Source organism: Rhinolophus sinicus, chromosome 1 (genome assembly GCF_057876585.1).
Source record: "Rhinolophus sinicus isolate RSI-liver-muscle chromosome 1, RSI-T2T, whole genome shotgun sequence".
Classification (NCBI taxonomy): domain Eukaryota; kingdom Metazoa; phylum Chordata; class Mammalia; order Chiroptera; family Rhinolophidae; genus Rhinolophus; species Rhinolophus sinicus.
In genome coordinates, this window is record NC_142501.1 from 57,484,168 (window position 1) to 57,494,968 (window position 10,801).

Genomic DNA, 10,801 nt, shown 5'->3' on the forward strand with positions numbered 1-10,801 from the left:
GAGGGCAAGGCCCCAGGGCCTGGTTTAGGGGCGCGAAAAGCAGGCTGGGAATTGTAGTTCACGAGTCCACGAGGGCGGCTAGAGGCTGGCTGTGGAAAGGACTCATTGTCCCAGCGTGCCCTGCGCCTCAGCCCGCGCGCTCGCACCTTCTCGCTTTCGCCCTCCCGCCCGCTCCCTTGCTTGCTCGCGCTTTTGCTCGCGCTCTCCTCCTCGCGAATCGAAGGGGCTCTGGCCACAGCCTGTGGCTAGCGAGGGAGACAGAGGCGGCAGCTCGGGGGGACGAGGCTGCAGTGGTGGTGGCGGCGGGAAGATGTCGGGCGAGGACGAGCAGCAGGAGCAAACTATCGCCGAGGACCTGGTCGTGACCAAGTATAAGATGGGGGGCGACATCGCCAACCGTGAGTGCGGCCTCAGGGGTCCGGGGATCTAGGCTGAGAGGGAGAGGCAAGGAGGATGGTACTGGGCGGGCTCTGGAGGGGCTGGAGCGGTGGGGTCAAGCGGAGTGAGCTACTGAGGGCCCCGCGCCGGTCCGCTGAGGGTGGCGTGGTGGGAAGACTCCTGTGTCGCGTCTGGGACCTGAGCGTCCAGGCCTGGGCTGGAGTCTGGAGGTGCGGGCCGGCGACGGGGAAGACCTCAGAGCAGGGTCCCTGGCCGTCGCGGACCCTAGGACGTTAGTAAGGAGGCAAGGCTCGTCCCCTGCCCCTCACCCTTTGGTCCGGATCCCTGCCGCCTCTAATTCTGGCAGCGACGAGGCCACCTCGAAAAGGAAGCACCCAGATGTTGGCGACGGGAGCGCCCCTCTATTTTGTCGCGGCTCTCGGGGCGTCAGGAGTCGAGCCGGCACGTGTTGCCGGGTTCCTCCTGTGCTGATCGCCGGCTGCCTTCTTCCTCCGCTTACCGTCCCTGACACCAGCTTCGCTACCACGTGCTTTACTGAAGTGTTTCGTTCTTAACTTCAACTCTTTCCCTGGTCGGCGCCCCATTCTACGCTTGGGCCAGCTTTGGGACCGTTGGAAGGCACCCGTGGAGCTCCTCACACCCTCTTTGAGATGTATCTGGCTTTTCTTGAAGATACTCGTTACTACCGTCAATCTGTGCAGATAGCCTTTCTTAGCCTTCGTATTCGATCTCGAGTTTGACAACTCTAGAAATGTTTTTGAGGCCCTCACCCCAACTAGACAAACTTGTGAATAGTACCGGAAAGGGGAGGGGGGACCGATTTTAGGATCTCAGAAGTCATCCTTATTAGGACTGCTCTAACTTTCTCAGCAGCTGCCTGCCACTCTAGGCAGATGTCTCACTTTCTATTTTCTCTATTTCCAATTCACCTTTCCAATTTAAAACCCAGTTGAGAGGACAGAAACTGCTTGTCTTTGGGCTTTTAAATGCTTTTGACAGTAAAGCTAGGTATTTAGAATGCCTCTGGTCCAATGGCTGAAAACTTGAGGTTCAGGCTTCCAAAGATTCACCAAAACTTAGATCACAAAAATCAAACCTAAAGTTCAGGATGGGCCATGGAGATGCTTTATAACATAATGGACATTTAGCATGGTACCCCCATTTTTGGCACGTTTTTATATTTGATATTAGTGGTTTGAATCAGAAGAAAACTTTTTTTGCAATTTAGAACTTCTGAGGTACTTGCGATTGCAGATAACAGTTTAGAATTTTGGGGTCACATACCTTTTTATGATCTAAAAGTTGTAAGCCATGAGCCTGCTGAAGCCCAGGGACCTTAGATTAAGTCCCCTTGGCTTATACACTTGTTTGTGAGGAAATAAGTCTACATAAATTGAGTTGCTAACACCTAATTGGGGTGTCTGAGAAGGAAGAAGGTAGCATTTCATAATGCATCAGCTTGGAGTCAGCAATTCTGTGCCTACCTTCCTGTTGTCCCTGACGCCTATAAATTTCTTTTGGTCTGCTTTGCATGTATGTCGGATACCTTGATGAGGACCCCCTTGAAGTTCATAATTCTGTCCTATCACACCGTAGGTATCATGTGTGGAAGGTCTCCCTTGCCCAGGGAGACAGATTGTGTACACCCAGTTATCACATATAAGGAAGGGAAGGGAGTGTTGACTTCTTTATTTTAGGAAAGGAAGGTACAAATTTAGAGATTAAAGGTAGGTACATTCCAAGAGGCAAAACTTGTTTCCTCTTTCAGCCTTAGGGCAGTGGCACTAGAGAATATTAGAAATTCTGGGTCCAACTCTTAGGTATTGCTTGGATTGTAACTTTAGACAGCACATGCAGGACTGACATGGTGGGGTTCTGTCCTTAGGGGTACTTCGGTCTTTGGTGGAAGCATCCTGCTCAGGTGTGTCGGTACTGAGCTTGTGTGAGAAAGGTGATGCCATGATTATGGAAGAGACGGGGAAAATTTTCAAGAAAGAAAAAGAAATGAAGAAAGGTAAAAAATCAGCCCCCCACTAATTTCCCAAGTTTGACTCTTATTTGTTCCTGTTTGTCATAATGATGCAACTCTCACCCCAGCTCTAGTTGAGATATTTGGAAGTTGGGAATGGCAAGTGGGTTACAAGCAGTTTGCTACCCAATCCAAACTTATTAAACTTAGGCAAGACCCTGAAGAAAATCCTTCCATTCTTCTGAGGGGCAACAGGGCTCCGAGAGAGAGCAAGGCAGTAAGGCTGATGATTCTGTCTTTACAGGTATTGCCTTTCCCACCAGCATTTCAGTAAATAACTGTGTATGTCACTTCTCCCCTTTGAAGAGCGACCAGGACTATATTCTCAAGGAAGGTGACTTGGTAAAAATGTAAGCTTAAACTGTTTTAGAGCACTTGTCTTTTTCCTAAGCATTTATATCGTCCCAGTTGCTAATGCTGTACTCTGTTCCTGCTTTGCAGTGACCTTGGGGTCCACGTGGATGGCTTCATCGCTAATGTGGCTCACACTTTTGTGGTTGATGTCGCTCAGGTAGGTAGCCTCCTTTGAACTGTGTTCAACCTGTGAGGGTGCACTGCTGCTTGCTTCTTATCCCCACGCCCTACCACCAAGTGAGTTTTGAGAGAGTCTCTGGAGAAATACAAGGAAAAAGGGTGATTTCTCCTGTTCATTGGCTGACCTTACATAGTGGGCACAGAGATATTAACTGAATAACCAGCTGAGTTAAAGAGCTTTCCAGGAAGACACTGACTGCATTTCTTTATCTACAGGGGACCCAAGTAACAGGGAGGAAAGCAGATGTCATTAAGGCAGCTCACCTTTGTGCTGAAGCTGCCCTACGCCTGGTCAAACCTGGAAATCAGGTAAGCTGTTTAGTCTAGCTCCAAAGTTTGATAGAGCCAAAGCTATACTAGGCATCTACAGCGATTCTATATTGAACTGCCAACTTTGCCCACAGCCCTCTCGTAAAAAATTTTTTTTTAAATCAGCTACCACTTCAGATGGGATTTCTGTAAGAGAAGAGGCAGGAACTAAAGATCTTAATACTAAACAGCAGTTAACCCTGATGTCTGCCATAGACAGTTCCATGCTACGTGTATGAGGATATGTGGACCCTACAGAGATCCTTCCTTTTTCATGTTTTGGTTGTGCGTTTTCCCCCAAAATTTGAGGTAGATAGCTTAAAATAAAACAGATATATTTTAAAATTCAACTTTAAAAGGTTATAAAATAAAAAATAATAGTAAACTGGTAGCAAAGAGGCTCAAAATTAGTTCTGTACCTTGCAAAACAATATTAGGAAGCCCAGGGATCGTAAACTTTTCCTGATTTAATACAATTTAGTGTATTAGACTATCAGTGGAGACATTTCTCTAACACTTAAATTTCCAAAGACTTGTTCAATACTTAAAGTATTGTCTTTTCTTGCTCCTCTGCTGTGCTTTCTTGTTCTTCACACTTTTAGTCAGTTTGTAGTTCATCCCCATTGTCAATTAATTGTATTATTTTCACTTAATCCTCTTACAGTGATACCACTTCATAGAGCTGTTATGTTTGAACAGTGCTGGGCATATAGTGAACACTTGTGTTAACTATTACTATTTTGCATATGGATTATTTTTATTTATAGCTTACTATTGTGTATCTTCACTAAAAGGTAATGTTGTCTAGTGGTTATTACATAGCTATAACATCAGACTTTCTGGGGTCTCACCCTGTTGCCACCTCTTACTATTTAAAAATAACTTCGAGTTCAAATTTCTTCATCTGTAAAATGGAAAAAATAAAATTGTGCCTTATTCTCACAGGGTTGTTGGGATGACTGAGATGATCCACGTAAAGTGATTGTCACTGTACCTAGCACATAGTTTAATAATATTAGCTGTTATTAGTTATTCACTTTTCTTTTTGTCCAAGAACTTTTACCTATAGCTTAGGTAAGGATCAGATTATGTTTACAAGAGGTAAGGAGGGGAAAATAAGAATTTGCTGTCCCTTCTCAACAGGTTAGAATGCCGAGTATAATGGAATAGACACTGAACTTACCATCATTAAAACCTGGATTTATAGCAGGTTCTTTTGGTTAACTGGTTTAACCCTGGGCAAATCATTTAACCTTTCTGAGCCTCAGTTTCTTCATCTTCCAGAATTGTCTAATTAGACCATCTTTGTGAAAGCACTTTGTAAAAGGCTATGCAAATGTAAGGTATGTTTCGGTTGTAGGAATGATAGGCCTATGACATGAAAAAAACAATGAGAATCATTGTACTTGACGGAGGATGTTAGAACGCACCGGTTTTTTATACTTCTTAGTCTCATGGTAGAGAACTTATTAGCTCCTGGATCTCACCTTTTATTTGATCTTATACTTCTAGAACACACAAGTGACAGAAGCCTGGAACAAAGTTGCCCACTCATTTAATTGCACGCCAATAGAAGGTGAGACCTCAGATAACAGGGTTGAGGGTATAAGTATGAGTGACTTAGCAGAATTAAGGTTTTTCCTCCTTTGAGGATCCATCCTGGCTCTAGCATATTTTAAGCCAAAAACCTGTGTCCTGGGTTTCCATAGCCAGGCACCTTTTCTTTCGTTGCCTGCCCTATCAAACTACTTAGGTGAGTGGGTTTGGAAACCTTTTGGAATTCTAGCTGGCTGGTATCATCGGCTCTGCCCTATCTACAGGTATGCTATCACACCAATTGAAGCAGCATGTCATTGATGGAGAGAAGACCATTATCCAGAATCCCACAGACCAGCAGAAGTAGGTGTCAATCGCACCCTTCACCTTGTACCATACCAGACTAGTCATGAGTTTTTTCTTCCGTACTCCCAGCTTAATCTCGTCCACCTTTTGCTCCAAACTCCAGGAACTACTTATTGCTCTTTATGGTTCCCTTTCTATTCTTTTTAGGAAGGACCATGAGAAAGCTGAATTTGAGGTACATGAAGTATATGCTGTGGATGTTCTTGTCAGCTCAGGAGAGGGCAAGGTGAGAAGAGTTTACCAGCGCTGGCAAAGAGGAGTGACTGAGGGTGTGTTCCAAAGCACCAGAACATATGTGACCTAACTTACTCTTTTAGGCCAAGGATGCAGGACAGAGAACCACCATTTACAAACGAGATCCTTCTAAACAGTATGGCCTGAAAATGAAAACTTCACGTGCCTTCTTCAGTGAGGTCGAAAGGCGTTTTGATGCCATGCCATTTACTTTAAGGTATATTGCACTTAACAGAGACAGGACTTGGAACCAGTCTGATTCATAGACCACACACCCAGGAATACTCTTCCCTCCTCCATCCCTCCCTCCTTCTCCTCTCCTGCCTAGACTTGTAGCTCCAGCCTGCATGCACACGTTCTCTTATTCTCCCCATCTCCCTCTCATTGAAAGGAAGGTAAAAGCAGTCCTATGCATGATTTCTGTCTGAGGGTAGGAGCTGTTTAAAAACATGAGCAGTCATTGAAAAATAAAAAAAGGAGAAAGAAAAACGTGACCAAAATGGTGAGACTTGAGAGGAAGTTAAGGACATGTTAATTTGTCCTCGCCTACCCAGAGCATTTGAAGATGAGAAGAAGGCCCGGATGGGTGTGGTGGAGTGCGCCAAACATGAACTGCTGCAACCATTTAATGTTCTCTATGAGAAGGAGGGTGAGTTGTAAAGAGCTTCACTTTGGAGTCCCTGGTTATATGTTCTCCTCCTTCCCTATAACTTACAGAAAAAGAGTATGACCCTGGAACATTTTATCAAAACACTTCTCTCTCCCATAGGTGAATTTGTTGCCCAGTTTAAATTTACAGTTCTGCTTATGCCCAATGGCCCCATGCGGATAACCAGTGGTCCCTTTGAGCCTGACCTTTACAAGTCTGAGATGGAGGTCCAGGATGCAGAACTAAAGGTAAGTGTGGGATGGAACATCGTGAGCACGTGGTACCTGTCCTGGGAGTGAGCACTAAATGTCAGCAAAGTTCTAAAAAGAGCTACAATATTGAGAGTAAGATTGTTTCCTCTACATTCCTCAAAATTTGTTTTCCTTCTTCCTCCTATATTCCAGGCCCTTCTCCAGAGTTCTGCAAGTCGGAAAACCCAGAAAAAGAAAAAAAAGAAGGTATGTTATGATCATCCCTCTTTGGCAGGGTGAACCGGATCCCTCTTTCTTCTACTTTCCTGGGTTGTGGTGGGGTGTAGATTTCTGTATATCCTTATTTATCCTTATTTTCCCCCTTCTCAGCCCTGACCTAGAGAATTAGGATTTTTGTCCTTGGTCCCCCAGACACTACCCCAAGGTGTTGGAAACTGACAAGTCTTCTTTACATGAATATAGGCTTCCAAGACTGCAGAGAATGCTACCAGTGGGGAAACATTAGAAGAGAATGAAGCTGGGGACTGAGGTGGGTCCCGTCTCCCCAGCTTGCTGCTCCTGCCTCATCCCCTTCCCACCACACCCCAGGCTCTGTGAAGTGCAGTTGTCTTCTCCACCCAGGACCACCAGCAGAGCAGGGGTCTCCCTGCACCCCTCCCGGCCCCTCAACCCAACCCCCTTTCAACAACAACCAGCTCCAACTGACTCTGGTCTTGGGAGGCCAGGCTTCCCAGCCACCGAAGACTACTTTAAATTGAAAAGAGAAATTGAATAATAAAATCAGGAGTCAAAATTCATCGTCTTCAAGCCCCTCTTTCTAGCCTTTTTCTACCACTCTCTGCTTGGTCAAGGTTTATGGCCCTACAATAGAACAGGGAGGAGGCTAAAGTAGCCACTACCACTAAAAATTCAGCTGAAATTTTTTTATACACTCCGATGTCAGCATTTTTCCATCTGTTGGGGCTTGTTCCTCTCTTTTACTGCTCTCCCCAAGTATGTTACCTGGCCTCAAAATAGAAACTGTTCTTCAGATTGTTTTTATTCACATGTGGCAGATTCCTTTTCTGATCCAGGCTATCTGGTCAGGCCCCTCCCATTTTTAGGAGCTGGAGCCTGCACTTATCAAGGGATTCTCATCTATGAAATGGATCCTCATTTGTATATCTTTTTAGTCATTTTTGTTCTGCAGGACTCTTCCCCTTTCCCCCCACAAAGCTGTAAAGGAGGAGTCCATTTCAACCTGTCCAATTCTCTGGAGTCAGTGGGGTCTTCCCTTGCTCCATCTTACAAACCTGAGCTGGAACCTCAACTGTGGTTTTGTTCCTGTTTGAAATATTTTGACCTCCTTCCCTTGAAAGAAAGACCAGGAACCAGAGGAGCAGACTGAAGAGAGAACTCCTGGCTTTCTGAAGCTATGGACTTGAATTGGATGAATCGCTAGGGGATTGGAGAGAAAGGTGACGAATTTCAGTACCTCTGGCATGCGGTCCCAGGGAACTAGAGCTCCCACTAACTTATGAGGTTTTTAAACACGTTGAAAATGACATGGTGTTAAAATAAATTTGGATTTGCTCATACTCATGTGCCTTTGCTACTCTTATTTGATGGAGGTGCTGGGGAGTGTCTGTTGAAGTGATGATCACTTGGAGTGTTTTTCTGTTGGTATAGTCTACCTTTAAAACAAGGAATACTTCCCAACCCAAAAAACGTAAATCCTGGATTCTCTGGATTAGAATAGTAAATTTTCTATGTGAGTATGATTTAATTTTCTAAAGTAAAAACATCAACCTTGCTTCTGATAATTTGTTCAGGATTAGCACATTTATGTATACTGCAAAAAAATACTATACAAGTGTTTATCTTGACTTAGAAAGCCAGGAATTCCTTGAGTGTTATGCAATTTTTCAGGGCCAGCCTGAGATGAATAATTTATTGGACTTGAGATTTATTCGATCTTACACGTGAGGCATGCCGATCTGGAGATACTACAGTGAACAAAACACAGGACTCTTCATAAGAGCTTATAGACGAGTGGACAATCAACAGGTGGAATTCTGGGGTACTTGATATAAAATAATTGTGCTAGGGTTTTTATTTTTGTCTTCAAAAACTTGTTATATTCTGATGGTGAAAATACTAGAACTTCTTAAGCACTTGGAACAAGGGCCCAAAATTTTTAAAAACCTTACTTTAATAGTTAAATGGTGACATGTTATTGAATAAATTATAAAGGGAAACCACCACACAGGAGGGATTATAAAAACTATAAAGTATCAAAGTGAATAAGGTGAAGTCAGTGGTTAAGGATTCTTTTCCATTCTTCAGAACTCGTTCATTGTAGCCAAATCTTTGGGTATCTTATTTACCAAGGGCTTCTGACCTATCTGTACCCTGAGACTTTGAAGTTATCTTAACACCAAATACCACCCTTGTCCTAGAGAAGAGCTGATCTTCCCCTCTCCATTGGTTTGATCCTTACCACCAGGTAGGGAGAATCACTGAAGTACCTTTTGAACAAGATGCATTGTGACCAAGATGCATTGTGACACTCTGCCTCAGGTATTGTGGGGAAAGACCATAGTTGGAAAGTTTACAATACTGACAGTTTTGGGTTTTTTTTGTAGTGTGACAGCTTAACTCTCCAACTACATTCTTCCGTGTTCTGGAACCTTAGGACATTCGGAGGTTCCGCGATCGACTCTCCCTGCAGCAATTTAGTTTGGAACATAAGGCAAACCAGTAAAACATTTTTGTGCAGTCTGCACCCATCCATAATAAAATGGAGGGTGTCGCCAAGGAAACTGCAACTCCCATGAAGCAATGAGAGGGAAGACGGAAGTCGCTATGTTTTGCTCGTCTGCCCCTCTAGGTCCCATATTGGAACTAGGTGCTCACGTTTAAATAATACAATGTCCTCATAATAAAACGGGAGGGGGAATTTTGTAACTCAAAAATACTACTTTCAAAGGGAACTAAATCACTTACGCACCTGAGAAGGGCCGGAAGCCATTGCTATTCCCCTTGGGCAGCCCCGCCCCTGGGGTGGGTAGGGCGAGGCAAAGGAAGTGACGACACTGAGTGCTCCCTTAAATGGCGGTAGGCGGGCGCTTAGCGCTCTCTCGGCCTTAGCGTCATCTTCTTGGGTGAGTGTGCGGCTTGTGTGCGGACTTCGGATACAATCCATTAACATCTCGTCTCTGCCCTTGCCATCGTTACGTCAAACTAACTGTAGCCTTTTTCTCTTTACCCGTAGATACCTCCGCGCCATGAGAGCCAAGGTAAGCAGTTCCTGGCAGGGAGCTGAAACTGCAGAAATTGATGGCTGGGGGTGGAGACCCAGGCAAGGGAAGTCCGCCATGATTCCCTGAACCGATGGGTTCTCAAGGGTGCCCAAGACCTAGTGGGAGATGAAGGGTAGTTTGGGGAGAAGCGGAGGTGGTTGGGTACGTGTTGTGTGGAGAGTGGGGAGTGGAAGAGCGCACGCGGGATTCGGTGTTTACTTCGGGGTGTTGGGTTGGGAGGCCAAATTGTTGATGTAATTACTGAGACTGAGCCCTCATGTTTGGTCAAGAACTTGCCTGGTTCTAAATAACGCTCTTCACATTCCCTACCTAATCCTGGTTCTGAAACTAATGACCGTTTGCTTTATTCCTTGCCTCTGGTTATGATCGGTTGCCAGTGGAGGAAGAAGCGAATGCGCAGGTATGTTGAGACTGCTGGCACGGGAGGAGGGAAGTGGAGCGTGCCTTGGGTCAAAACTTGGGAGGAACATTTGGTGAATTAGGTGGAAAATGTTTTGAGCATTGACTTGTCAGAGCCAGGGATTGGACACAAGACAGTAGAAAGTAGTGCATGATCGTTTTATCACCCTGCGTATCGTATGTACGTTTAAGATGGGAGGGAAAGACTGAACCTCGGGATTATGGGCAGGAAGTGTATTCCCGTGTCTGCTTTTCAGGCTGAAGCGCAAAAGAAGAAAGATGAGGCAGAGGTCCAAGTAAACCGCTAGCTTGTACACCGGTGGAAGCCACAGGAGCAGAAATGAGGAAAGCCAGAGTCCAGGGATACTGTAACAAATTGTTGACTGCATGCCTAATATCTAGGACTTCTCAATGGATCTGGAACATACATTGCCGTCTGTTCCCCGCTACCACCTTTTGAGAAACCCACTTTGCTCGTACAAAAACAGTCCTTTGCTCTGGACATGTGACATTCTGGACAAGTTCTGCTCTCAGTTGTGGCTGAATGTAATGTGTACAATAAATCATCTGCTGTTTTAGCTGAAGAAAAAAAGTTGTGTTTTGTGGTTTTTATGGTTCCATTGGCTGGTGGACTTGTATCAGTACAGTCGGCCCTTGTGTTAGGCTACATTGGGGGCGGGAAGGGGGGTTGATTACACCCCTAGCCAACATCCGGTCCCTGTCCCTCGGGAGTTAAAAAGTATGGGTAGCTCATCCTGAAAAGGGTGTAATGGACGTCTGGGGACAGATGTCAGGGCGGTTAGGGGCAAACCATGGTTCCGCTCCTACTCCC

General features: G+C 45.1%; 1 protein-coding gene and 1 long non-coding RNA gene across 3 annotated transcripts; both read left to right on the forward strand.

Moving 5' to 3' along the window:
* The first annotated feature begins 112 nt into the window (after positions 1-112).
* PA2G4 (proliferation-associated 2G4) lies at positions 113-7,845 on the forward strand. The gene is made up of 13 exons (XM_019742442.3): positions 113-398; positions 2,285-2,413; positions 2,673-2,778; positions 2,870-2,939; positions 3,179-3,271; positions 4,784-4,847; positions 5,092-5,170; positions 5,321-5,399; positions 5,491-5,624; positions 5,962-6,056; positions 6,177-6,304; positions 6,461-6,514; positions 6,731-7,845. The coding sequence occupies exons 1-13, from the start codon at positions 311-313 to the stop codon at positions 6,794-6,796; spliced, it is 1,185 nt and encodes a 394-aa protein (XP_019598001.1). The 5' UTR covers positions 113-310; the 3' UTR covers positions 6,797-7,845.
* Positions 7,846-9,406: 1,561 nt separating this feature from the next.
* On the forward strand, positions 9,407-10,561 carry LOC109452949 (uncharacterized). 2 transcript variants are annotated; one of them, XR_002138214.3, is made up of 3 exons: positions 9,407-9,546; positions 9,948-9,970; positions 10,227-10,561. It is a non-coding gene; the product is annotated as an uncharacterized LOC109452949 (long non-coding RNA). The 2 variants fall into 2 exon arrangements; XR_012493949.2 differs by lacking the exon at positions 9,407-9,546 and adding an exon at positions 9,659-9,682.
* The last annotated feature ends 240 nt before the right edge of the window (positions 10,562-10,801 follow it).